The sequence below is a fragment of the Rattus norvegicus genome, chromosome 15 (assembly GCF_036323735.1).
Source record: "Rattus norvegicus strain BN/NHsdMcwi chromosome 15, GRCr8, whole genome shotgun sequence".
Taxonomy (NCBI): domain Eukaryota; kingdom Metazoa; phylum Chordata; class Mammalia; order Rodentia; family Muridae; genus Rattus; species Rattus norvegicus.
Window position 1 is genome coordinate 33,123,217 of NC_086033.1, and position 26,978 is coordinate 33,150,194.

The 26,978-nt window shown below is 44.8% G+C and overlaps 3 protein-coding genes across 15 annotated transcripts; 1 reads left to right on the forward strand and 2 right to left on the reverse strand.

The window, feature by feature from the left end:
* Positions 1 to 288: 288 nt before the first annotated feature.
* Positions 289 to 12,306, reverse strand: Nedd8 (NEDD8 ubiquitin like modifier). Its single transcript, NM_138878.2, has 4 exons — positions 12,030 to 12,306; positions 1,781 to 1,828; positions 1,389 to 1,471; positions 289 to 650 (listed from the first exon to the last, which is right to left on the reverse strand). Exons 1-4 carry the CDS (start codon positions 12,045 to 12,047, stop codon positions 554 to 556), a joined length of 246 nt encoding a protein of 81 aa, NP_620233.1. The 5' UTR covers positions 12,048 to 12,306; the 3' UTR covers positions 289 to 553.
* Positions 12,239 to 21,707, forward strand: Gmpr2 (guanosine monophosphate reductase 2). Of its 8 annotated transcripts, NM_001413772.1 has the most exons (11): positions 12,523 to 12,619; positions 13,127 to 13,222; positions 13,844 to 13,963; positions 14,776 to 14,849; positions 16,284 to 16,367; positions 16,520 to 16,693; positions 17,917 to 17,998; positions 18,089 to 18,195; positions 18,542 to 18,584; positions 19,305 to 19,464; positions 19,663 to 20,215. In NM_001413772.1, the coding sequence occupies exons 4-11, from the start codon at positions 14,832 to 14,834 to the stop codon at positions 19,850 to 19,852; spliced, it is 858 nt and encodes a 285-aa protein (NP_001400701.1). In that variant the 5' UTR covers positions 12,523 to 12,619; positions 13,127 to 13,222; positions 13,844 to 13,963; positions 14,776 to 14,831; the 3' UTR covers positions 19,853 to 20,215. The 8 variants fall into 8 exon arrangements, with proteins under 8 accessions (XP_063130030.1, XP_006251988.1, NP_001400701.1 ...); XM_063273960.1 differs by lacking the exons at positions 12,523 to 12,619; positions 14,776 to 14,849 and adding an exon at positions 12,239 to 12,373 and having other exon boundaries at positions 19,663 to 20,209; XM_006251926.5 differs by lacking the exon at positions 14,776 to 14,849 and having other exon boundaries at positions 12,480 to 12,619; positions 20,011 to 20,209.
* Positions 17,395 to 23,714, reverse strand: Tinf2 (TERF1 interacting nuclear factor 2). Of its 6 annotated transcripts, none has more exons than XM_006251942.5 (9): positions 23,269 to 23,460; positions 23,071 to 23,154; positions 22,881 to 22,970; positions 22,681 to 22,788; positions 22,499 to 22,595; positions 21,955 to 22,348; positions 21,806 to 21,870; positions 21,313 to 21,404; positions 17,395 to 18,560 (listed from the first exon to the last, which is right to left on the reverse strand). In XM_006251942.5, exons 1-9 carry the CDS (start codon positions 23,458 to 23,460, stop codon positions 18,531 to 18,533), a joined length of 1,152 nt encoding a protein of 383 aa, XP_006252004.1. In that variant the 3' UTR covers positions 17,395 to 18,530.
* Between the last annotated feature and the right edge of the window lie 3,264 nt (positions 23,715 to 26,978).

Genomic DNA, 26,978 nt, shown 5'->3' on the forward strand with positions numbered 1-26,978 from the left:
CAGTCTGTCTACATAGTGCTAGGCTAGCTGGGGCTATGAAGTTCCATACCCCCCCACCACCACCCATGCCCCTTCTCTTTTTCTTTTTATTTTCCAGAGCTGGGGACCGAACCCAGGGCCTTGCACTTGCTAGGCAAGCGCTCTACCACTGAGCTAAATCCCCAACCCCCCATGCCCCTTCTCAAAACAAACCCAAGAGCAGCATCCTCCCACTGTCCTACCTCTACTGGTTACCATTACAGCCACTCTGATTTTAGTCATTTGTGTCAAGAAGAAAGAGTCCAGAAGGCCAGGAAATATTTTATTGACAACCAAGGATATAGCCATAAGAGAGGGAAGCACACAGGACTGCAAACTAAAACCCAATGGCCAGCAAGGGCCATTTGGGCCAGGAACACTGCATCCTGGGGTCCTCACATTCTCCCACCAGTAGACACACAAGATTGGGCATCCAAGGAAGGGGGCAGTAGCTCTGGTGTCCCAGAGAGTGAGAGGATATGTGATGCCACATTATGAGCGGCAGGACAAGGAGGTAAAACAGAATCAAGTTTCTTCATTGCCCAAGACCACCACCTCCTCTAAGAGCCAACACCAGGTGGAGGACGGAACCACCTAGAATCTTGTAATCAGCTGCTGTCTTCTCATCATTCCTACAGAGAAGAAAAAGCATCAGAAATGCCATCTAACCTGGGCATTTGTAACCTGGGTTTGGTGAACCTCTGCTCTCAGAGAAACCGAAACTGTATGAGAAAAATATTCTTTCTTTTACTAACCTCTAAGGGTAATTAGTATTTAATTTTGAATACAGACATAGAGACCCACAGTGTTAACAATATGGTAACTTATGCAATAGGAATTAGGCTATCTTTATATTACATTATGACTCTTTGCAAGTATCTTGAAAATTTAAAAACAAAAAAGCAGTCATCAGACTAATCATTAGACCTTACAAGAAGATATTAATAAGGAGGGCTGGAAAGATGGCTCAGAATTAAAAGCTCAAACTGCTCCTCTGGCAGAGGACCGGAGTTCAGATCCCAGTACCCACTTCAGGAGGCTCACAATCTCAGTTAAATAAAGCTTCAGGGGCATCTGACAGCTCTGAAATGCGAGGGGCACCCACACTCAAGTGTACGTACCTACAAATACATACATAACTCAACATAATGAATTTAAAACTATATTAGTAAAGAAGCACATATATTACTATTCTACAAATTTGTTTTAATAGTTTGTTAACTGTTTTAATATCAGTTTATAATTCAATATAATTTATTCTATGTCCGGAATATTCTATGCCTTCTCTTATTCTGAGAAAACAACGTTAGCTTCACCCTGTACTCATGCTCACACGAGACGGCTATACCCCACTTCCCATCCAAGCTTACATTTGTTTGCCACTGTAGATGAGCCGCTGCTGTTGTGGGGGAATTCCTTCTTTTTCTTCCACACGCTCCTTGATTCGTTCCACCTTTGGAGAAACAAGTAGTCAGAGAGGCTGCTTAGAATTATACAAATACTAGCCTCAGCTAGCCTTTAGACCCAGCACTTGAGAGGTGGACATAGGCTGATCTCTGTGAGTTCAAGGCCAGCCTGAGTTCCAGGACAGACAGGGGTACACAGAGAAAAACTCTGTCTCAGAAAACCAAAATAAATAAACAAACAAACCAATGCTAAGAACTAAGGCTGTATTGACAACTTGAGGACAAAAGGACCAAGGTCATAAGCACACTGGAAGAAACACACAGAGAAAGGAGGAGTCATGCTGAGTATACATCACCTTGTCTGTGGGTTCGATGTCAATCTCAATCTCCTTTCCAGTCAGCGTCTAAAACAGACAAAGATGTCATAAATCCCACAGCTCGATACCAACGTGCCTTCTGTGGGGGACTTGGTCCAGTTGGTGGGACTGGGAAGGATTAGAGGTGTGGTCTTGTTGGAGGTGTGCCACTGGGGGAAGACTTTTGAGGTTTCGAAAGCCCCAGCCATCTTGTTGTTCTTTCTGCCTCATGCTTGTGGGGTGAGGTAAGCTCTTACCTTCTGCTCCAGCACCATGCCTGCCTGTCTGCTGCCATGCTCCCTGCCATGATAGTACTGGACTCACCCTCTGAAACTGCAAGCCTCAAATTAAATATGCTCTTTTATCACGGTGTCTTTTCACAAAAATAGAAAAGATGTATGTATGTATGTATGTATGTATGTATGTATGTATGTATGTATGTATGTATGTATGTGAGACAGGGTTTCTCTGTGTGGCCCTGGCTGTCCTTCCTTTAATTCAGAGATTCCGACTACCTTTGCCTTCCGAGTGCTAGGATTAAAGGTGTGCACCACCACTGCCTGGCAAGACTTGCTCTAAGTGTAACATCTTATCTCGGTCTCTGGGGTTCTCTCTGCTGAGAGGTATATATTCTCAGCAACACTACCTTGAAGAATCAGAAGGCTTTTGGTGTACACCATGTCATCGGGCAGTTTGAGACAGCATTCTGTGATCCCCTTAATGCCACAATGCCACAAGCCATCTTCTTTACACACACACACACACACACACACACACACACACCCCAAGTCAGTGAAAATATCAGGAGTTCTTTGGATGAGACACAAGTGAACTAGGTAAAGCAAGCCTTACATAAGGACTTTATTCCAGTACACGAACCACATTTACATAATGCAAAGACTTCTCAAGGCACAAGAAATCACCAACTAGGTTCTTTTTGAAATGCTAGAGTTGAGCACTATATTCTTTCCTATGTGTGCCAGAATTCTATTAAATCCTAAACTACAACTCACATTACTTGATTTCCACAGGCTAAACCTAGATAACCAAAGGTATCTGTGTGCAAACTATACATCTGTGATTCATGAGCTCTCCTCCACCCATCATCCTTTGTATTGCTTTCACTACGCAGCCTGGCCTGGCCTGGCACTCACCATGTATTCCAGGCTGCCCTTGTAATTTTCCTGTCCCAGTCCCCTAACTGCTGTGATTTCAGGTGTGTGCCCTATGGCTTTTGTATTTGCTCTTACAGATAGGTCTGAAGGGCTGCAGTAATCCTGAACACACACAAACACCACACTTGGCCTACTTTAGGCAGTTTTTTTTTTTTTTTTTTTTTAAAGATTTATTCATTTATTATATATAAGTACACTGTAGCTGTCTTCAGATACACCAGAAGAGGGCATCAGATCTCTTTACAGATGGTTGTGAGCCACCATGTGGTTGCTGGGAATTGAACTCAGGACTGGAAGAGCAGTTGGTGCTCTTAACCACTGAGCCATCTCTCCAGCCCAACTTTAGGCAGTTTTTGTTGTTTTTTTTTTTTTTTTCTATTTTCCTCAATACTCTCCCTTCAAACTTCAGGATCTTTAATAGATGATTTCCCTAAGATGATTCAATGAGTGGAGGCTGCCATACCCAATCACTTCTGTTCAACTCATGGGTCCCACAGTCAGAGACAACTCCAATTTCTGCAGGGCTATCTTCTGACCTTCACACGCCCACACAAACTTGCACTTAAATATATATACAATGCATAAATGTAATTAAAAAAATTCTGCTTTATCTGGTCCAGGTAATGTCATTAGCACTTTCAACACCAATACCACCTATTTATTTATTTACTGTCTTGTTTTGTTTTATTTTATTCTGAAACAAGGTCTTACTATGTAGCTCAGGCCAGCCTCAAATTTGAGATCCACCCGTCTCCACCCTCCAAGTGTTATGATAATAGATGCATTTTAGGACAGCTGATTTTATTCTTAAACCTTTATTTTTGCTTCACTTGTGTAGGTGTTATATCTGAATGTTTGTGCACCACATGTACTCAGTGTCTGTGGAGGCCTGAGGGTATCAGATCCCCCCGGAACTGGTATTAATGATTATGAGCTAAGAATCAGAACCTAGGTCTTTTAAAAGAGCAATCTATTAGCCCAGCACTCCCAGGTACTGAGGTTAAGAAATTTGAGGCCAGCCTGGAACACATAGTAAGATCCTATCTCAAAAACACAAAAGTAGGGCTGAAGATGTAGCTCAGTGGGTAGAGCGCTTGCTTACCATGCATGACGCCCTGGGCTCCATAACATAAATTGCATAAGCTGGGTGTACAGTGCACACCTGGAATCCCAGCACTTGGGAGGTAGAGACAGGAAGATAACAAGTTCAAGATCATCCTCAGCTACATATAGGTCGAGGCTAAGCTGAGATGAGATCTTATCTTAATAATAAAATAAAAAATAAATTTCTCACATGACAAAGAGAGGTTTGCAATTCTGTGTTGTCCATAAATCATCTTGCTTTATTTATTTTAGTACTTCAAATGCAAAGCCTTTTCAATTACAGAATTTCATGTCTAGGTCATTAACTCAGAAAAAGTTAATGGGGACTGGAGAGGTGGCTCAGTGGTTAAGAGCACTGGCTACTCTTCCAGAGGTCCTGAGTTCAAATGCCAGCAACCAGATGGTGGCTCAGAACCATCTGTAATGAGTTCTGATGCCCTCCTCTGGTGTGTCTGAAGTCAGCTACAGTGTACTTATATAGAATAAATAAGTTAATTTTTAAAAAGTTAATGGAGGGCTGGAGAGATGGCTCAGTGGTTAAGAGCACTGATTGCTCTTCCAGAGGTCCTGAGTTCAAATCCCAGCAACCATATGGTGGCTCACAACCATCCGTAATGGGATCTGATGTCCCTTTCTGGTGTGTCTGAAGACAGCTACAGTTTATTCATATACAAAATAAATAAATCTTTAAAAAGTTAATGGAACCCATGTAAAGGTGCAAAGAGATCCAACCCTGCAAAGCTGTCCTCGGACCTTTACACATCCCTGTGGCATGTGCAGCCACACATACCCCTCCCCTACAAAATAAAAAGTAAAATACAGATTATTTTATGTACCAGTATATGTAGTGACAATTCTGTTACACTTCTTTAGTTTTGTTTTGTTTTGTTTTTTTTCGTTTTTTTTTTTGGAGCTGGGGACTGAACCCAGGGCCTTGCACTTGCTAGGCAAACGCTCTACCACTGAGCTAGATCCCCAGCCCCTTCTTTAGTTTACGTACCTGTGTGTGGGTACACTTGTTACATGGCACACACATGGAAGTAAGAGGACAATTGGTAGGTGTCAGTTCTCTCCTTCCATGTGGATCCTGGGGACTGAACTCTAGGCAAGAACTTACCCACTGGGCCATCTCACCAGACCACAGTTGCCATTATTTAAAGAGTGTATAATTATGTATCGATATCTGGGTGCTCACGTACGTACATACAGAAGAAAAATAAAGAACTCACAGCAGTGAGTCTTGCTAAGACGTGGGAGTGGATGAAGGGGAGACGCAGTGGACTCTGTGGTTTTGTTTTACACCAGGACTCACTTTGTAGCCCTGACTAGCGAAGCTCACTGAGCAGGCTGCCCTTATAGAGACCTGCCAGCCTATTTCCAGAGTTCTGAACCACCAGCTGGGCTTTGTGGACTTATTTTAAGTAAAAGGCCTTTTTCCTGTTTTTGAGACATGGCCTTGCTGTGCTACCCAGACTGATCTTAAAACACTTCTGGGCTTGGATGATTGATTCTCTTGCTTCAGCTTCCCGAGGAGGATCTCAGTCTGTGGGTTCAAGCCCACCTTATAGGCTCTTATTTCTCTTTTCCTCTTCCCTCTCCTCCTGCTCTTCCCCTGCACATCAGGTGACAGCTCCATTGGGCTATATTTGTAGACTTCTTTTGCACCCCTAAAAATTATTTATCTTAAGCAGGGGTCACTACGCTGGGCCCCTAAAGATTGATTTGTTTTTTGAGACAGGGTCTCAATATGTGGCCCTCTAACCTCAGACTCCTGCTTCTGCCTTCTGAGTGTGGGAAAACTATTTTGATGTGTATGTGTGCTTTGCCTCAATGTATGCAATATGCCTAGTGCATGCCTGGTGCCTGTGGGGGCCAGAAAAGGGTACCAGATCCCTTGGAACTTGGGTTATGGATGTTGTGAGCTGCCACATGGGTGCTAGGAACCAGATTGCAAATCCTTTTAACCACCAAGCCATCTCGACAGCTCAGTGTTTTGGAGGTTCTAAGTTGTGTAGGTTGGCCTTGAACCCATACTATGCCTGAACTTAGGCTCCTCCTGCCTCAGTCTTCTGAGGAGTTAGGGTTACAGACCTGCACTACCAGACTCAGCTACCCTGCTCACTTTTTTTTTTTTTTTTTTTTTTTTTGGTTTTTTTTTTTTTTTTTTTTTTTCCGGAGCTGGGGACCGAACCCAGGGCCTTGCGCTTCCTAGGCAAGCGCTCTACCACTGAGCTAAATCCCCAACCCCCCTGCTCACTTTTAAACTTTAAATTAATTAAACTTCACTATCATTAAGCTTTCCATCCCACAGTTTCACTGATCACATTACGTACACACTATCTGCTACTATTTTGGAAACGACTCGAACATTTTCACTGCTCTATGAAGCAACAGAATTAGAGTGAGTTCACCTTAGAGCTTCCAGTGAGAACATTGATGTAACACATGAAGAATAGCCTGGGATCTAACTACCAACTGATAAGAAATAAGAAGAAAGTGAAGTATATTTCCAAAAAAACCAAAACCACCCCACGAGAGCCAAATGAATGCTAAGTCATTTGGTGATATTAAGAAGTCATTAAACTTGTAAAAAAAAAAAAAAAAGAAGTCATTAAACTGTTGTTTTTTGAGATAGGACCTGGAACTCTCTATGTAGATCAGGCTAGCCTTGAACTCAGGAGAAAAAGGCATGTGCTACCCTGCCCAGCAGTTATCTAATTTTTTTCTGTGTGGCAATTCTTTTATAAATATATGCTATGCTTTCTGGGCTTTGTGTCAAAGAATCAGGACAGGGGAGTTTTACATGTAACAATTTCTGAGAGACGACAGTTTGAAATGATATGTGTCTACGGATGAGTAATGAAGGATTTTGCTTTTTGTTTTCAGACGTATCCCAGGCTGTGCTATGTAGCCGAGGATGACCTGAACTTCTTCTTCTTCTTCTTTTTTTTTTTTTTTAGTTTAAGGATAATTTTACTGAAGTTTAAAGGAAAAGCCCCAGGGCAGGCAAACTGTAGCCTCAGCAGCTGTGTGCAGGAGGGCAGAAAAGGGAGAAAACTGTGCTGTTTGTTTGTGGACAGCCACACAGCACAAGGAACAGTGGGTAGATCCAGACAGAGACAATGAGAGAAAAAGCCAAGAGGTCCAGGAAAGCGTGGTCACAATCTGAAAGAAACTGAAAAGAATAAAGAAGAAAAGCCATACTTTTCTGAGTCCCCAGTGACTCAGGGTTTGGTCTCTAAGATAGTCAACCTTGAATTGATTTTCCTTGCCTTTACCCCTCGCCCAGCATGCGCACCTCTCACGCACACAAATGATAGGACTACAGACATGAGGTACCATATTGGTTTGGTTTTCTGTACAGGTTAAATTGTCAACGATGAAAATTATTTTTTTTTCTTTTCTTTTTTTCGGAGCTGGGGACCGAACCCAGGGCCTTGCGCTTGCTAGGCAAGTGCTCTACCACTGAGCTAAATCCCCAACCCCAATGAAAATTATTTTTAACATAATTAAATTCACACACATATGAAGTGGAAATTTCTAGTTTCACTGGAAAGTTAGTTACATCAAATGCTTTCCTGGACCACACAGGTGAAAGGCTAAAGCGAGCACGTGGAACACTGTTACTCAGAAGCAAGCACAGGGAAAAATGTCGCCTGATGATGCTGAATAAATGTGACCCCACAGGCAGCACTGAGCCGTGATGTGGTTTGCTCTACCTAGCAACACACATGCACTGGGTCACCTTACACAGTAGTGTTGTTGAGCTCAACTTGTGGTAACACCGCCATTGTGAGAAACTCGCCCAAGAACTGCTCGTGAGGTTCCTGTGGCAGCTTACTGCTTCTGCGGCCTCGCCTCAGGTGAGGCTGGTGAGCCTGGCAATTTCTTCAGGACTGAGCTACAGTTGCTGGTTCATGCCTGGTGTCTGAGTACTGAAAGGACTGGACTATAACTGCCATTTCATGCCTGGTGTGCAGCTGCTGAATTGTATTTGGTGTTTGCTACAGAACTAAAGTGCTACCAGAGAAGATCGAGCTCGCCCCAAAGAACTATTACAGAACAGGTCCACTTCCCTGTGTCCTAATAGCTTTTCTCTTCCACTACCTCTGCTGGGTGGTGGGCTAGAGGAGAGGCTGAGCCCTTATTAAAAGTAAGTTGTAAAAACTTTATGCCTACACACATATTTTGAAGTAGAGACTCATGACTGGCCTGGTGTGAGCAGCCATGACAGGCCTTTCCCTGGACGCTGGGAATCTGATCGAAAACTCTCATGCTTACAGACCTCACTGAGCTGTCTCCCAAGCCTAAAAGGTATTGCTTGTTCATTTTGGTTTTTTCTTCTTTTTTTTTTTTCTTTTCTTTTTTTTTTTTTTTTTTTGGAGCTGGGGACCGAACCCAGGGCCTTGCGCTTACTAGGCAAGCACTCTACCACTGAGCTAAATCCCCAACCCTCATTTTGGTTTTTTGACACAGGATTTGTCTGTATAAAATTCCTGGCTGTCCTGGAACTCAGAGATTTGCTGGCCTCTACCTCCTGAGTACTGGGGTTAAAGGTGTGCGTTACCACATCTGTTTCCAAAAAATATCCCTGATACAAAGTTATCACACTGTGGGAATGAAAGATCTATACACTGTAGACTGGAGGGTTGTTTTTTGTTTTTTTCCGGGGCTGGGGACCGAACCCAGGACCTTGCCCTTCCTAAGCAAGCGCTCTACCACTGAGCCAAATCCCCAACCCCTGTTTTTGTTTTTGTTTTGAGAGAAGTTCTCACTATGTGATCAAGGCAACGGAATGCTACTGCATTCCAGCTACTGCAGGGTGGGGAGGCAAACTGGTTGACTCTGGAAAACAATTTGACAGTTTTTTTTTTTTTTTTTTTTTGGTTCTTTGTTTTGGAGCTGGGGACCGAACCCAGGGCCTTGCGCTTCCTAGGCAAGCGCTCTACCACTGAGCTAAATCCCCAACCCTTGACAGTTCTTTTAAAGTTATATATAACATCTACATGACCTAGCAATTCCACTCCAAGATGTTTACTACAAGGAGGAGGAGGAGGAGGAAGAGGAAGAGGAGGAGGAGGGGGAGGAAGAGGAAGAGGAAGAGGAAGAGGAAGAGGAAGAGGAAGAGGAGGGGGCTGGAGATGGTTCAGTGGCTAAGAGCACTGACTGCTCTTCCGGAGGTCCCGAGTTCAATTCCCAGCAACCACATGGTGGCTCACAACCATCTGTAATGGGAGCTGATGCCCTCTTCTGGTGTGTCTGAGGACAGTGATAGTGTACTCACTGTAACATTATGATTCATAACAAGTGAAATTACAGCTATGAAATAGCAACAACAAGTTTTATGGGTGGGAGGGGCTCAGCAGACCATGGGGAACTATGTTAAAGGCTCACAGCAACACAAAGGTTTAGAACCACGGCATCAGAGGAGGTGTGGCAGTATGAACACGTGGAGGCATCGCACAGAAAGTTAATGACACCCCGGATCTGAAGAGGAATAGGAAGAAAAAGTAAGGCAGAAATTGGTTTCATACAAAAAGTATGGAGCTATAAAAAAAGAAAGAGAAATGACTCGAGAATTGTGTTCCAGGGCTGGAGAGATGGTTCAGAGGTTAAGAGCACAGGCTTCCCTTAAAGAGGTCCTGAGTTCAGTTCTAAGCAACCACATGGTGGCTCACAACCATCTGTAATGGGATCTGGCACCCCCTTCTCCTCTGTAGGCATATATACAGGCAGAATGCTGTGTACGTAACAAATAAAATAAACCTTTAAAAAATAAGAATTGTGGGGCTGGGGATTTAGCTCAGTGGTAGAGCGCTTACCTAGGAAGCGCAAGGCCCTGGGTTCGGTCCCCAGCTCCGAAAAAAAGAACCAAAAAAAAAAAAAAAAAAAAAAATAAGAATTGTGTTCCGGATACCTGGCAGGCTAGCAGGATTAACCCATGATCAAGGTAATGGGAAGGTGACTTATGATAGAATATCCTACATTTTGAGGACCACATTCCATTCAGAAACGGTCTAGGCTAGTAGCTAGCATACACAATGCCTTACCCCATTCCAAACAAAACAAAACTAGGAAGGACTTAATTGGAGAGGGGGAGGGGGAGGGGAAGGGGATGGGGAGGGGGAGAAGGAGAGGAAGAGGGAGAGAGGAGAGATCAACAATATAGCAAAACAGCTGAAAAATGAATAATCTCCAAAGAGCACTCGTGTGCGCGCGCGCGTGTGTGTGTATGTGTGTGTGTGAAAGACATGGACAGCGGTATCAATATTAGACAGAGTAGGGATAAAGAGATGCCCAGTGGTTAAGAGCCACTTTTAACGGAGCTGGACTGGGTTCCCAAAACTCAGATGGTGGCTCACATGGTAGCAACTCCAGTTCCAGGGAATCTAGCGGTCTCCTTGGGCACCAGGCACACAGGTACAAAGACATACATGCACAGAAAGCATCCATATACATACATATAATAAAAATTTGATTTAAAAAAATAGGCATCGGTCCCCAGCTCCAAAAAAAAAAGAAAAAAAAAATAGGCAGGTATTGAAGAACTGGAGAGTGGCAAATACTAAAATGATGCCTGCCTGTAATCCTAGCCTCTGGAGGTTCACACGCAGGGTTGTGAACTGTGGATCAACACACATGGGGAGTTGGGGGGCACTACCATCGGCTTGTCTTAGCAATCAGAGGGCTAACTCAGGTGCATCTCCACAAACTTGAGAGCAGCCTAGGTTATAGAGGTTGGTTCAAAAACCCAAGTAATCCTCCTTCTCCACCCCCCCCACCTCCCCACCCCAGCCTCCACTCCCACCCCCAACACCCCCATCATAGATCCACTGAACAGGGAGGGACTACCATTCTTGTGATCCATTAAGTCTGGGTTCATTAACCCAGAACACAGTGTTGCAATCATTAAAAACAATGAATAAAATGGTGTTTAAGACTCAAAGACCAGGGTTGGGGATTTAGCTCAGTGGTAGAGCGCTAGCCTAGCAAGCGCAAGGCCCTGGGTTCGGTCCCCAGCTCCGAAAAAAAGAAAAGAAAAAAAAAAAAAAAAAAAAAAGACTCAAAGACCTATGGCTAACTCACAGATTACCCATATCTGAAAAACAGCAATCATCAACCTGTGCTCTGGCTTCAATCTTTAAGGTTTCCTGGAAGGACTGGAGGAAAAAAGGCTAGCAGCTGATGTATCCAGTAACTAAAGACAGACTTTGAAAAGGTCAAATTAATGCCAGGCCTCCTCATTATCAGTTTTGTGTGTCTGTCTAAATGTACAAAGGTAAAAACAGCAGAATTGCCTGATAAGAGTTTAAAACTTAAGAACCAAAGGCGCTGAAGAAGACAGAGTACCAGAACCAACGCAACGATACGTAGCCTGAATTGGTCAAAGAAGTGAGGGTAGTTCTTAATGTCCAATTTCGAAAGGAAGGTGCCAAGTGGTCACACTCCTAGCTTAGCTAGTGAAAGACGGGTGAGACGCTAACCTTGGCCCATAGTCTAACTACTGAAAGGCTCTCACTTTCATCAGACTAATGCTTCAGTGCTGTGCTTTGCGGGCAGCCTATGTTAGGGCCTGAGGGAAGTATACCATCTAGTCAGGAAGAATAGGGGACAAAACTTTCCCCAAAAATTCTGGAGTGAGGAGCTAAGCTGCTGCCAGGCCTTCTCTATGACTGCAAGGGCTTGAATACAGTGAGGCCAGGACAAACGCTGCCTCCTTCTAGTAGGTCAGAACACAGACCTGGCAAGGAAGTCGGAGAGGCAAACACCCTAGGTCTTCAGGCTGGACCAGCCTCCAGAGCTCAAAACCTCCCGGGGTCCCCCTAGATCCCATCAAGCCTCGCGCAGGGCCCCGAGGGTGTCAGCTCTCCAAGTTCAGCAGAGGCATGGTTTTCCTTCCCGCCTCTCCCCTAAGGCGCAGGGGCCAACCTAGCACTACAGAGTCTTGGAAAGTCTGGAAACACTCTCACCTTCACTTTAATTAGCATCTTCCTCCCAGGTTGGGGTTACAGGCGGCTAGAGTGCTGCTTCTCCCGCTGTGGTCGCTACTGCCGCTGCCGCTTCCCAGCACTCCACGGCGAGGAACACTTCTGCTTCCGGGTCACTCTCCGGACCCACCCGCTCCTCTTTCCAGCCGGTTCCCGAAACGCTCAGGAGTGCCCTCGGATTTTGTGTCAGTTGGGTTGTAAAGAGAAAGGAAAACCGATTTAGGAAGAGCCAGACGACACCTGAGACCCCGCACGTGTCCAGCGAACTGGTGTTAGCGGAGAGCTGGAACAGAACAAACTACTTTTCCCATCACGTCTGGAGGCAGGTCCGTCCTTTGCATCCTAGGAGTTGTAGTCCTCGAGCCGCTCGCACTCAACGGCAGACTTAGTGTGTGGACTCTGTTACCCAGAAGGCCTTGCACAGCGCCCTAAGCTAGAATTCCTTGGGTAGTCGGGTTTGCAATTAGCGGAATTTGTTCGAGTCGCCCTCAAGGCTCATCGAGGCCCCACGCGGCTAGTTGCTAAGCAAAAGAATCTTTGGTCAACTGCCATCTGAGTCAAAGCAACAGGAAGTGAGTACCGCTATGCCGGAAGCTGGTTAAAATCTCTTTTCTCCTCTCTTACTAAGTCAGCCCCTTACTCTAAATTGCCCTTTGCAGGGCAGGAAAAGGGAGATTAAACCGGGTAAGGAAGCACATTCAGAGATCATAATCTCTTTCCAGTTCTTCCTAAAAATCATACCTGGGATTGACCAGACACAGGATGGTCCCAGCAAGACTTCAAGGATCACACCCTGATCTGACTTTACACAATTTAAGCATGTGTTAGCGTCATTAAGACATTGAGACTCGGGCTGGGGATTTAGCTCAGTGGTAGAGCGCTTACCTAGGAAGCACAAGGCCCTGGGTTCGGTCCCCAGCTCCAGAAAAAAAAAAAAAAAAAAAAAAAGAAGCAAAAAAAAAAAAAAAAAGAAGCAAAAAAAAAAAAAAAGACATTGAGACTCACAGGGGACTTGGTTTAGAACTTTGTTACTTCCCAGTCTTACAGTCCCCTCCTCCCCCCTTAAATCTAACTTGCAGCACTTCATCATGCCTCATATTGACAATGATGTGAAACTAGACTTCAAGGATGTCCTGTTGAGGCCCAAACGCAGCACTCTAAAGTCTCGAAGTGAGGTGAGCCAATTGTCTTCCTTGTTTTTTTTGACCTCAAGTTTCTAATGGACCAGGACCAAGAAAGCTGTCGGGTTCTAATATGATACGTATTTTCTGAGTGAATGAAATGCTTAATGTGGGGCTGGGGGCTGGAGAGATGGCTCAGGGGTTAAGAGCACTGACTTTTTCCAGAGGTCCAGAGTTCAAATCCCAGCAACCACATGGTGGCTCACAGCCATCTGTAATGGGATCAGATGTCTTCCAGTGTGTCTAAAGACGGCTACAGTGTACTCGCATACATTAAATAAATAAATCTTTAATGTGGGGCTGGAGAGATGACTCAGGGGTTAAGAGCACCGGCTGCTCTTACAGAGGTCCCGAGTTCAATTCCCAGCAACCACATGGTGGCTCACAGTCATCTGTAATGGGATCTGATGCTTTCTTCTGATGTGTCTGAAGACAGCGACTGTGTACTCACATACATAAATAAATCTTAAAAAAGGAAGAAAGAAAGAAAGAGAGAGAGAGAGAGGGAGGGAGGGAGGGAGGGAGGGTGGGAGGAAGGAAGGAAGGAAGGAAGGAAGGAAGGAAGGAAGGAAGGAAGGAAGGAAGAGATGCTTAATGCCCTGTTAATGTCTACAGGTAGATCTCACAAGATCATTTTCATTCCGGAACTCAAAGCAGATGTACAGTGGCATCCCCATCATTGCTGCCAATATGGATACCGTGGGTACTTTTGAAATGGCTAAGGTTCTCTGTAAGGTGAGATTACCCTTATGCACCCTACCAAATGTTATCCCAGCAGGCTACAGAGGCCTCTACTCTACTCTCAGTCTCTGGCAATTAACAGAATGTTGAGGGGTTGGGGATTTAGCTCAGTGGTAGAGCGCTTGCCTAGCAAGTGCAAGGCCCTGGGTTCGGTCCCCAGCTCCAAAAAAAAGAACCAAACCAAATAAAACAAACAAACAAACAAACAAAAAAACCAGAATGTTGAGTTTATTAGGAACCCTTTGTTCAGTTCAAAGATCTGTCTGAAATAGTGAGATTCAAAATTAGCTTTCTTTCATCTTTTTCATTTATACCCCTCCCCCCATAAGTTATATACTTTACCAAATTCTTCTAGTGCCTACCCAAGTCAACCCAATCCCATGTATTTTTTTTTAAATATTTTATTTATTTATTATATATTATGATTACACTGTCGCTATCTTCAGACACACCAGAAGAGGGCATCAGACTCATTTCAGATGGTTGTGAGCCACCATGTGGTTGCTGGGATTTGAACTCAGGACCTTGGGAAGAGCAGTTGGTGCTCTTAACCACTGAGCCATCTCTCCAGCTCCCAATCCCATGTATTTGTTCAGTCATCGTTTGAACATTAAGTAATCACCGTTTAGTCCAGATATTAAATACTGTTTTGAGTATTTAAAATTTTATACCTGGAATTTCTCAGAGAAAAGGAGTTTATTAGTTTTCTTCTATGCCTATTATTCTTTTAATTTTTCACTTCTTTAAGTTCTAGGTTTCTGGGAGTTTGAGATCTATCCTAAATGAAAGTTTTTTCTTAAATACAGGTTCTTCCCTTTGAAAATGGAAGACACTGCTCCTGTCAGTAATTTCGCTTGCCTCTATGCATGTAGCTGAGAAGGTAGTTAGTTGCCTGGGAGCTTTCAAGAACATAATGTGCTTTGCTAGTTAACCCATGTAGCCCTAGTTGATGGGCTCTGTTTCTGTTTGTGGCTGTTAGCCTTAAAGACCTTGTTTTTTCTGTTATTGAAGAATATTTGTTGTGCTTTTTCTGAGATTGATAATTATGGAGTTTTATTAGTTTATTCCTGTTACCATTTACTAATTCTTTAGGGTTCCTGCTGTTATCTCGTCTGCCTCCTCTGACAGGTGGATTTGGGGAACTGGCAAATCTGTTAAAAGATATGTTGTAATCCATGAACCTTAGAGAGGACTGGATTTCAATATTGTGGACAAGTACTACAGAAATCAAATTTTAGAAAAATAGCCAAATCTTAATAATGATAAAAAGTTTGATACAAGCAACGTTTTCCTTAGGGTTTGTATGTATTGGGTGAATTTATTAAGCCAACATGTCTCCAAGACCTGCTGACCACCTATAGCTTTTGTTTATCAACATATTGACAGTTTACTGACTTTTATGCATAGAACTCCCTGTGGCTGGCTGATACATGACTTCCTTGTGTTTCTTCTCACTTGCAAAATTTATGCTGTTTCAACCAACTATTGACTCTTGGGGTTGCACATTTATGCTTAGGAAGCAAACACCAGCATTCAGTTCAGTGTCTTCTCAGTGCCTTTCTCAGAGTATTGAGATTTTGCAATTTTATGAGTCAGAGGTTTTATTTAGTTAGAACAGGGTTTCTTTGTATAACCTCCAGTAACTGTACTTTGTAGACCTGGCCCTCCTTGAACTCAAAGATTTACCTGCCTCTGCCTCCCAAGTGCTGGGATCAAAGGCCTGTGCCACCACTGCATGGGAATCATTGTCTTTTTGAATTTGCCTAAAAAGATGGCATTGATCTTTGCATTTGCATGTTTATGTCCCTAACATGAAAAATCTGTTCTTTTCAAAGCAGAAAAGAGAAGGGTTGCAATAGTATTTTGTTGTTCCACTAGTCTTAAGCTTTTAACTTTGTGTGTATCTAGACATGTTGGATTACTGCCAGCAAGTAAACCAGAAGAGAGAAAAACAGATTATTTGAGAACTAGATCCCCTTAGAGCTGAGTGAAGACAAACTCCCTCTCCATTTAGCCTCTTTAGTTCTTCCAGCTCTGTTGCTTGTTTTATTGTACCACAAACATGTCCCTATCACTTTTAAGGTCATGAGCAACGAATGTGCTAGTAGGTGAAATCCAGCCTGGACCATAGTACTTTGGTAGAAATACTAAAATAATGCTAATGAGAGTAAAGGCTGTACTGGGATTGTAGGACTAATAGTGGCTGAAGTCAGTTCAATCAGGAACTTATACTATTCTCTCAGGGCAGAATAAAGGTATATCTAGATAGTCTAATAAAGTTTCTGCCCTTTTGATGGTTATTTTTTCTCTTCAGTTTTCCCTGTTCACTGCCATCCATAAGCACTACAGCATCCATCAGTGGCAAGAGTTTGCTAACCAGAATCCTGACTGTCTTGAGGTAACTCTGGGCCTACCCTGTTGATTAGTTTTCCAGAAATCCTTCATTTTTTAGCTCTTGGGAATCAACCCTCACCTTTAATCCCTATTGGTCACTTACCACCTCATTTCTAATACAATGCCACAGGTTGGCCTAATGCTTTTTCTCCACAGTATCTAGCTGCCAGCTCAGGCACAGGCTCTGCTGACTTTGAGCAGCTGGAACAGATCCTAGAAGCTATTCCCCAAGTCAAATATATATGCCTGGATGTGGCTAATGGCTACTCAGAACATTTTGTTGAATCCGTAAAGGATGTACGGAAGCGATTCCCCCAACACACCATCATGGTATGTTTCTACTTTGTTTTGTTGAGATAAGGTTTCTGTATCTCTGGCTGCCTGAATTTACTCTGTAGACCAGTCTGACCTCAAACTCAAGAGATGTGCCTACCTCTGCAGGGTGGGATTAACACGTCTGAGTATTACCCTACACCTGTTACTTGTCTGTCTCCTTTTTCCTGACATTTCTTTTTTTTTTTTTAAAGATTTATTCATTTATTATATATAAGTACACTGTAGCTGTCTTCAGATACTCCAGAAGAGGGCATCGGATCTCTTTACAGATGGTTGTGAGCCACCATGTGGTTGCTGGGAATTGAACTCATGACCTCTGGAAGAGCAGTCGGATGCTCTTAACCGCTGAGCCATCTCTCCAGCCCTTTCCTGACATTTCATTTTGTTGTATTAGTACTCAATCTCTGCTGCAGATTCCTACTCTACATGTTACTGTCATGATTCAAAGTTTAAAACGTGTATTAATCAGTGCAACATCTCTGACCTTTGATTCATGGTTCATTAAAAACCACGATGGAACATTTATGCATTGCACATACTTGTCATACATGTCTGCCTACTGACGTGGAACATGCTACAATATAAAGTGTTACATGAAAGCCTGACATTTAAATATTTATAATCTTAGTACTTGGGGGATACTAACACTTCAAGACTAGCCCTGAGAGCCTGTCTCAAACTAACAACAGAAAGTATCATATAAAAACTAGGTTTTATTTTTTAGAAGCTTATTAGAGACGAAATCCAAGGCTTCATTTTCTGCACAGCATTGAAGGAGGATGTCATACTGCCCATATACTGTTGGCAAATGGGTATTTTAGCCCACATTCCGGTTTCTGTCCATTTTTTTCAAGGTAGAAAGCTTCAGGACCAGGCAGTAGTCACCTGGTAGTGAGAGGCACTGCTGTCGACCTGAGTGGTGTTTGACTCACCAATTGCTCTTTCAGGCCCCTTTGTCTTGTTGCCCCACCTTGCTGCTTTAAAGGTCATTCTGGACCTGGTTTTCCCCTATCCTCTGCACTAAGTCAAAGTATGTATGTGAGGTAGATGGGTAACTGTGATCTAGGTCCTTGAAGTTGGTGGTAGGGCCTGTAGAAGGGCTTTAGGTACCCTTTCTTTGTAATAGGAAGGTCACGGTCAAAGTGTGGATTATGTGAGAGCACAAAAGCTACTCTCTACCACTGACCCTAAGAATGCTGTTTTGATTATTGTCTCAGGCAGGCAATGTGGTAACAGGAGAGATGGTAGAAGAGCTAATCCTCTCTGGGGCTGACATCATCAAAGTGGGAATTGGTCCTGGTAAGTTGGTTCCTTGAACTACCATCTCATCTATCCTGTTGGGAGGCAAAAACCACAGGTCCGTTCATTCTCACTTCTATCTCTCCCCAGGCTCTGTCTGTACAACTCGGAAGAAAACTGGAGTTGGGTATCCACAGCTCAGTGCAGTGATGGAGTGTGCAGATGCTGCTCATGGCCTCAAAGGCCACATCATTTCAGTAAGACCAAAGACCTGGAGAGGTTTGCAGCTGCCCGGCAGCCACTGTTTTCTCCGTGTGGGGCTCTGGTCAAGTCCTGGTCAGGACATGAGTTTCTCCGTGTGGGGCTCTGGTCAAGTCCTGGTCAGGACATGAGTTTCTCCGTGTGGGGCTCTGGTCAAGTCCTGGTCAGGACATGAGTTTCTCCGTGTGGGGCTGTGGTCAAGTCCTGGTCAGGACATGAGTTTCTCCATGTGGGGCTGTGGTCAAGTCCTGGTCAGGACATGAGTTGTAGTCCACTTTGACATGGGCAGTTGAGAAGTCTTAAGAATCGATGCTGTCTCTCACAGCAGTTCTTACTTTGTAGGACGGAGGCTGCAGCTGCCCTGGAGATGTGGCAAAGGCCTTTGGTAAGGAGGTGGGGAGGGCATGGCAGGAAGATCCTGTACAAGATAAATCATCTCTGAGGCCCCAAGAGCAAAGATGTCAGGCTAGACACAGCTGAAGAAACCATTTAGATTCATAATACAAACCTGTGACCCTGAAACCCAGAGTGCCACCTGGGACAAGCAATCGAGGAAATCCTGAGATTTTGATGCTCCCACGAGTGAGCTAGGGCCATTTATGACATGCCATAGGTTGACAATGTAGACTGCTGAACCCTATATCTGACCTACAAAATCACCCTGAAGAACAGAACTACAACTATTCATTTTTCTATTTCCAAGGTGATCTTTAAAAATTGGAGATCTTTAAAAATTTGGAGTCTTAGATCCAAAATTATACTGAGCTGAGAACTGTAAATGAAGTTATCAGAAGATTAGAGGGGTTGGGGATTTAGCTCAGTGGTAGAGCGCTTGCCTAGCAAGCGCAAGGCCCTGGGTTCGGTCCCCAGCTCCAAAAAAAAAAAAAGATTAGAAAAGCAGGAGCTAGTCAGGGAACTGCTAGGTCTTTAGAAATCTTGAGGAAATTAGCCCCACTGGGGAGCAGAAGCCAGAGTAGAGGCAGTCTCAAGAAATCAGCTATGCAAACAGACCCAGCAGGAAGTGAGACTCACAAACGCTGTTTTGATGGTGCCTATATGGGTACCTTGGCCAGATGCATCTTTTCCAATTTCTTGATTTTGGCAGGCGCAGGGGCTGACTTTGTGATGCTGGGTGGCATGCTGGCCGGGCACAGTGAATCAGGTGGTGAACTCATTGAGAGAAATGGCAAGAAATACAAGCTCTTCTATGGAATGAGTTCTGAAATGGCTATGAAGAAGTATTCAGGAGGCGTGGCTGAGTACAGGTACGTATGGAGGGCCAGCACCTGTGTGTTCGTGGTGAATATGACTCTATGGAAGATGACGTTTCTACCCTCTGAGAAATGTAGGGTATCATTCTTGAGAGAAAAATGGTGAAGGGGTATAAATGTTAGAGATAGGAAGAGTAAACTGGGCTTAAAGAATTCTGCAGAAGGAGGTAATGAAAGTTTTTGTTTTCCAAGGGCCTCAGAGGGAAAGATAGTAGAAGTTCCCTTTAAAGGTGATGTGGAACATACTATTCGTGACATCCTAGGAGGCATCCGGTCTACATGCACATATGTAGGGGCTGCTAAACTGAAGGAATTAAGTCGGAGAACTACCTTTATCCGAGTCACCCAGCAAGTGAATCCAATCTTCAGCGACTGCCAATAGACCCAAGAAGTCTACTTTTCTGAGGCAGTAACACTGCCACTGGAGCCTCCCCCCACAGGGTGTGCCTCATTCATGGCAGCCTCTGTGGTGGTGTGCTACTTTCCAGTTCTGGTCCTCCTCCCTCCTGAGTGCTCCTCTGTTCACTCATGCTTCTCTAGCTGCACATATAAAATGCTACGGGCACTATGGGAGAGGCAAGGAAGAAGACTTGAAATCAACAAATGAGAACCTGGGCACAGCCATGAAGATGAGGGAAGAAAGAAGCTGATCCACACATAAATGGCAGACTTTGGTCTGGAAAAGGAAGGCTGTTGGAATCATGTTAACCAGCTTCATTAAATAAGATCATCAAATGTCTAAGCAGCTTATAAGTACTTATATATCTGAAATACTTTGATAAACATAGATGCTGGGCTTTCTGCATAGGTTGGCATATAGATGCTCCTCCTGGGCAGAGGCAGGATTAGCCCTGACCCAGTAGGATCAAGAACAATGAATATTATTCTCATGAAGCACCTATGCCAGCCCAAGCTAACTTGGCAGCATGAAAATTTACAAAGTATATTTCTGGCACTGGGGACAACTGTTAGGATAGAATTCTAACAGTCTCTCTCTCAACCCTGCTAGATAAATCTGAACCCTTTACAAAGAAGTAAATATGAAAAGGGTCTCAACCAGCTCTAAGAGGAGCCTGGTATGTTTCTGAGGGATGACCCACACAGACTATGTAAGTATCAATTCCCCTTCTTCCCATCAAGACACTGAAAGAAATCAAGATTTAATTTTCAAGTGTTACAAAGCTTTTAGCAATGTAGCCAGGCAACTGAGGTCTCAGCTTCCTCTTCTTTTCCACTAAACTTTTGCGTGCAGAGCTGCAGGGGTGGATGGACAGAGTGCAGAGGGTATTCCAGAGGACCTGAGTGAGAACTGTTTATGTAGCCAGAAAGGAATAGTCAGGACACTATGGAATGTAGTCACAAAACATGGGGATATAGGTGTCAAGCTTCGTCTTCTGATAGTTTTTCAAAGACTCCTATAGAGAAGAAAGCATAATTCCTATAACTGGGAGCACTTCACACAGATTCCTCTTAACTGGGAGCACTTCACACAGATTCCTCTAACTGGGATCACTTCACACAGATTCCTCTTAACTGGGAGCACTTCATACGGAGTCCTCTTAACTGGGAGCACTTCACACAGAGTCCTCTAACTGGGAGCACTTCACACAGATTCCTCTAACTGGGAGCACTTCACATAGATTCCTCTAACTGGGAGAACTTCACACAGATTCCTCTAACTGGGAGCACTTCACACGGAGTCCTCTTAACTGGGAGCACTTCACACAGATTCCTCTAACTGGGAGAACTTCACACAGATTCCTCTAACTGGGAGCACTTCACACGGAGTCTTGCCTTATTCTGCCTATCCTCTGGCTCCACTTTCTGCTTCTTCCCACTCACCTTCCCTTCTTTCTGGTTATTTTCTTCCTCATCAGAGTCCAAAACCAAGTCCCCTATGGTAATAACAGAGCTACATAGGGACGGGGATAGCACTGCAGGAAAGAAACCACAATTAAAACCACCTTTTTTTTTGGTTCTTTTTTTTCGGAGCTGGGGACCGAACCCAGGGCCTTGCGCTTCCTAGGTAAGCGCTCTACCACTGAGCTAAATCCCCAGCCCCTAAAACCACCTTTTTAGCCCAGCTTGGTAGCCCACACTTTTAATCCCTCCACTCTGGAGGCTGAGGCAGGGGGATCTCTGAATTCAAGGCCAGCCTGGTCTATAGATAGAGTTCCTGGACAGCCAGGGTTATGAAGAAAAAAAATTATGTCAAAAAAAAAAAAAAAAAAAAAAAAGGGCAAAAACAAACCCTAACCCCACTTTTAGGTGAGCACAGGCCTTGAAAATTCCCAAGGAAAGGCTGTCTGATCCAGTTCTGACTTAGCCTGCTTACCTGGTTTCTTGACTCTAGAAGGTGGTGATGAGTATCCTAGAGGATCCATGCAATTCACACAGTTCCTGAGGTGAAAACAAGGAAAAGGTTGGGTGAAGAAGGGAAGCAGGTAGGGAATGTCTTCCTAAGGAAGGAGAAGCCATTCTTACTCCTTTTGCTTTGTAGCCGGTGAGTCAGGCGGGGTCTCCTCTAATGCCCTTTTCCCTAAGGTTTGTGATGGAGTCTTGGACTTCTCAGTGCAGACTGGTTCTGGTTCATGTTCTTCCTTGCTTTTGGGGTTAGGTATGTCTTGAGATGGTAGGCCTGTGTTCCTGAAGGGGAACAGCATGACTGTGGGCCGCTCTTTGTGGCAGGCCTTTGCGGATGTCCACTGGGATGGGCATTTTCGCTTTCCCAAAGGGGCCAGATTAAAGCGGTTGCCAGCTAAATGTTCTGGATGCTCCTGTGAAGCTGGTTGGAGAGGGCCAAGCTTAGCTTTAGGCAGAGGACTGTGGGATGCTGGTTTTGTTTGCTGAGGAGGACTCACTGAACCAGAAGGACTCTCTGAAAGAAAGAAGATGCCTCATAAAATTAGAACCAGGTTAAAACTCAGTTTGTGTGGCAGGCCCATAGAACTTCCAACTGGCTGATTCAGGTTTGGTCAAGCTAAACACTAACGTCCAAATTGCTAGTCCTCTCAGATGGTTCCCTTACCTGGAAACGGCCACCCCATGTCCATACCATACTGGCGCAAAGCAACAGAAGAAGTAACGGAGCAGCCCGGCTGAATCCAACTTAGAACATCCTGAAGCTGTGGGCAAGGTGACAGATATGAAGATCATAATTCTCAGTAAAGCCACCCAGCATTCCGCCCTAAAAGTGTTTGTGTCAACAACCTCTTGTGCTCTGACTGTAGGCAGTACTCTTTCTAGCTGACACAAGTATTCAAACAACAGCTTTTCCATGGCAACCAGAAAGGGTTCCCCATAGTCTTGTTCTAGTTCCTATATGTGGGAAAGAAAAGGTCGGATGAATTTTAGAAAAACAAAACAAAAAACAGGAACCACATAACATCCTCCAAACCAACCACTCTCACCTGCGGGCTCGAAGCCGGGTCCTCTGACAGCTGCTTCACAAGCAGGCAAAAATTTTCCTGTGCCTCCAAAAGCTTCCTATCTTGTTCTGTCTGTTGAGGATAGAAAATTTGGGGGGCGGGGGGTTATCGCCAGGACCCAGGGGCAGCTCGGTTGCATCACGACTAATGAGTTTGGTCCAGTGGTACTTACTGTTCTGGACTCTGGAAAGTGAAGATTCAGGGCATTGAGGATCTGGGTCCAGGGTCGCTCTTGCACGATCAGCTCCACCACCACCTGCACGGTACTGAGTTCAGAATACCTATCCTTTTCCAGCCGGTCTTAGTCCCAACCATGGTCCTTCCTTAGGCCCTCGCATCCCGCCCCTTTAGATCCTACTCTTTCTAGTACCTTGGCCTTTAGGCCCATACATAGGCGTTCATGGTGCCGGTAGCAAACCAAGCCAGGGACAGCAGCGCGAAGGGACTCCAAAAACTGGACCACTCTCGGGAAGTGCTCTACTTGGCGACGGCGGACAACTAGCCAGCTGGCGGCAGCAGCAAACCGCAGAGACGCGGGACCCACCCCTGGAGGTGGGGCCATGGCTCGCGGGCGCCCTTTCCTCCGCGCCGCTTTCCCTCAGCGCAGACTTCCTAGACGCTCCCGTAGGCGGAGCTTCGGTTCTCTCGTCTGCACCGGAAGGCCGGCGGACTGGCTTTAGCCAGTTTCGGGGAGCCACCGGAATCCTAGAGTCTCCTCCCAGACCGTGACTGAGTGTGTCAACCTGTCCAGACGGCAAAGCTTAAAATGCCGCCACTGCGCGGAGCGCGAGGGTACGTCACTTCCGACTGGGCGCGCAGCTTCCCGGCCCGGAAGAGGCCTCAGAGGGAGCTGTGACGTCACGAAGTCCCCAGAACTGTGAAAGTGACATGTGGCCTCGCGTCACTCTTCGCCACCCTGCAAGCTGGTGTTCTGTAAACCTAGGTGCCTGAATCAGCATCTGCCAAGCCCTTCCGGGCCGCCAGCCGCTCCCAGGAAGTATCCTGTCATTCCTCTCGCATAACAGAAGAGGGCGCTCGCTTTCAAAAAATCAAACAGGGCTGGGTGGTAGCTCCGCCCTACTGTCCTGACTCGCTGGCGCCTAAACAAATAAAATGTAGTTTGAAATACCACAGGGCTAGCCAGGGTTCTCCTGGACAGGATTACAGCCGGTTTGTGCTTGTCCGTGCCACATCTTTGCTGTTTTGTGTAGTTTAGAATAGTTAAGGCTTCCTTTTCCAAGTTTCTTTTGAGCACTGACTTAATGGAGCCTTTTAGTGAATTGACTCTTATTTGCTATCCCCAAAGACAGAACGGGTCACACTGTGTATACTTACTTTGTTGCTTGAATTATCTGCCTTGCTCACCTTGCAGGTATTTAATGAGACCTTCCCATTATTTGAATGGTTTCTTCCATTCCCAGACGCAAGGTTCACATTTGGCCTCCATTCTCCAGATCAGTCTTTTGAGCCCCAAGACCTAGTACTGAAGTACTATGTGGATGTTAAAGTTGTAACTGATTTTCTTCATAATTTCTCTGTCATTTTAATGCAAATCTGAATTTTTGACCTTATAACTTTCATTTTTTCTAAAGAGTCATCTCACAGAGTATGGTGCTGCACACCTCTAAATCCCAGCGTGAGATGGGCTGTTTTATTTCTGCTTTCAGTATTGTAAATAGTTTACTCAATTCCCTTGTTGCTTGCATGGTTCTGAGTGGAAATCCAATCTCTCGTTATACATTGTTGTGAAAGCTTATTCAGCAGTAAGTCTGTAGTGGTTTAAATATTCTTGGTCCAGGGAGTGAGTGACACTATTAGGAGGTGTGACCTTGTTGGAATAGGTGTGGCCTTGTTGGAAGAAGTGTGTCACTGTGGTGGGCTTCTAGACTCTTCCCCTAGCTGCCTGGAAGCCAGTTTTCTCCTGTTTGACTTTGGAACAAGATGTAGTGCTCTCAGCTCCTTTTCCAGCACCATGTCTGCCTGGATGCTACTGTGCTTCCTGCCATGGTTCTAATAGACTAAACCTCTGAATCTGTAATCTATCCCCAATTAAATGTTGTCCCTTTTAAGAGTTGCCTTGGTCATGGTGTCTTTTCACAGCAAATGGAAACCTAACTAAGACAAAATCTCAGAGGCTGAACACCTTCCAGGCCTGGATTAGATTATTTGGAAGCCAGAGAAGACAATCACCAAGGTAAATAAAAACCACTGTTACACACAGTGAGAATAGAGGATGAAGAAATGTTTGGAGCAATGACTGAGAATTGTCCCAAAGTAATGGTAGATCTAAACACAGATCCAGAAAACTCAGAATAGCAAGCAGAATAAGTACCACCACAAACACAGAGCAAAATGATACTCAAGATGTACATACACAATCAAAGGAAAACCAAAAATGCTGAAACGAGTGGGAAGGAAAGGATGAAGTTGGGCAGAGAACACTGTCCAATGATCATCAAGGTTAAGCATTAAATTAAGGGGGCTGGAGAGATGCTCAGCAGTTAGGAGCACAGGCTGCTCTCCCAGAGGCCTGGGATTCAATTCCTAGCATCCCTACGGCAGCTCACAATTGTAACTCCAGCTCCAGGGAGTCTGACACCCTCGTTTCAGACATACATGTAGGCAAATCACAATGCACATACAATAAAATAAATACGGTATTTTTAAAAGTCAAATGAAGGGGCTGGAGGGATAGCCCGGCAGTTAAGAGCACTGGCTGGGGGGTTGGGGATTTAGCTCAGCGGTAGAGCACTTGCCTAGCAAGCGCGAGGCCCTGGATTGGTCCCCAGCTCCGAAAAAAAGAAAAAAAAAAAAAAAAGAAGGTTATGACTGTTCTGCTCAGCAGACAGCATTTCACAACACTGTGTTGTAGTCTAACACTTCTTGGATGTTGTATCTTTTTCACTTTTGTCTATTGTTTTCATTTCAGTTTTGGAAACATTTCAGCTTTTTGCAATAGTTCTTACACATCCCAAAGTATGCTCAAACTTGCTTTGTGGCTACGGGTGTCCTTAAACCCCCATCCTCTGCCTTCTATCTCCTAAGTGCTGAGATTACAGGCGGGCACCACCACTCTTGGCTTATGTGTTGCTGGTATTCTGTGCGTGCTAGGTAGGCCCTAGCATGAGCCCTAGTTTTGGACATTTTCACTGACATTGATTTCTTCAAGCTCAGACAGAGTTTCAGTTATTCTCCCAGGAAAAGTTCATGCAACACATACATACAGTAAGAATCTATGATGAAGAAATGTTTGAAGCAATTGTGGTTCTCTCTTCTCCTGGGTGGCGGGCTGGGGGGTTGGGGGGTGGGAGTTGGTAGTTGGCCACTGGCCCACTAGGGCAGAGGGAACAAGAGAGCAGAGAGTTCCGAAGGCTGTGAGTAGGATGGGAAGACTTCCGGAGACAGCTTCCGTGAGACAGCTCTGTTTATTGTTTCAGGGTTAGGGTGTATAAGGGCTCTCAGGGGCAAGTGTGGGAAGGGCTGATTGGTCATAGCATAGTTAATATTGATCACAAGGCTGGAAAGCTAGACTGTGACTCGTGTGCTGAGTCATGCACAGGGTCATTTTTCAGATAAGGCCACTGGGCTCAGAGATACTCCCTCCAAGGAAGGGTAGGCAGAGAAAGGGAAGCCCTGCTGAGAAAGGGAGTCCTCCATTTTGTCCAGAGCTCAGAGAGCTATTAGGGCATAGTGGGTTGCAGCATGGTGGACTGCAACCTTAATAGCAGGGTCCTCCAACGGCAATGACTGAGAATTGTCTATAAACACTGACCCAGAAAACTCAGAATAGCAAGAGGGACCAAGGCACCCTTTGTTCCAGTACCAGTGCTGTTTCCTTCCAGTTCTTCCTTAGAATTCTCTGTGCACATTACTCTCGTGTGAGTGCATGCACACATGTGCACGCAGATGTACACAACCTTTCTCTCTAGCTTCTTCAGAGTTAAAAAGAGTTCAGAGTCTCTCTCTGGGCATTCTTGCCCACCCCCAGATAACTACAGTTTGTTCCATCAGCAGTGCTAATCCCGTAAATTGATGGCTGCTATCAGCAGACACCACCCCAACCACACCCCTAGACAGCTG

What these genes read in the sequence shown, in the direction of transcription:
- Nedd8 (NM_138878.2), bottom strand. An exon ending in ACATCGAACCCACAGACAAG is followed by an intron (nt 1,472 to 1,780) that starts GTGATGTATACT and finishes GTTTCTCCAAAG; the next exon opens with GTGGAACGAATCAAGGAGCG. An exon ending in ATCTACAGTGGCAAACAAAT is followed by an intron (nt 651 to 1,388) that starts GTAAGCTTGGAT and finishes TCTTCTCTGTAG; the next exon opens with GAATGATGAGAAGACAGCAG.
- Gmpr2 (XM_063273960.1), top strand. Translation starts at nt 13,136, where the DNA reads ATGCCTCATATTGACAATGATGTGAAACTAGACTTCAAGGATGTCCTG. An exon ending in TCCCCCAACACACCATCATG is followed by an intron (nt 16,694 to 17,916) that starts GTATGTTTCTAC and finishes TTATTGTCTCAG; the next exon opens with GCAGGCAATGTGGTAACAGG. An exon ending in GGAGGCGTGGCTGAGTACAG is followed by an intron (nt 19,465 to 19,662) that starts GTACGTATGGAG and finishes TTGTTTTCCAAG; the next exon opens with GGCCTCAGAGGGAAAGATAG.
- Tinf2 (XM_063274126.1), bottom strand. Translation starts at nt 23,460, where the DNA reads ATGGCCCCACCTCCAGGGGTGGGTCCCGCGTCTCTGCGGTTTGCTGCT. An exon ending in GTATGGGCCTAAAGGCCAAG is followed by an intron (nt 23,155 to 23,268) that starts GTACTAGAAAGA and finishes AGTACCGTGCAG; the next exon opens with GTGGTGGTGGAGCTGATCGT. An exon ending in CCGGCTACAAAGCAAAAGGA is followed by an intron (nt 21,871 to 21,954) that starts GTAAGAATGGCT and finishes TTTTCACCTCAG; the next exon opens with GAACTGTGTGAATTGCATGG.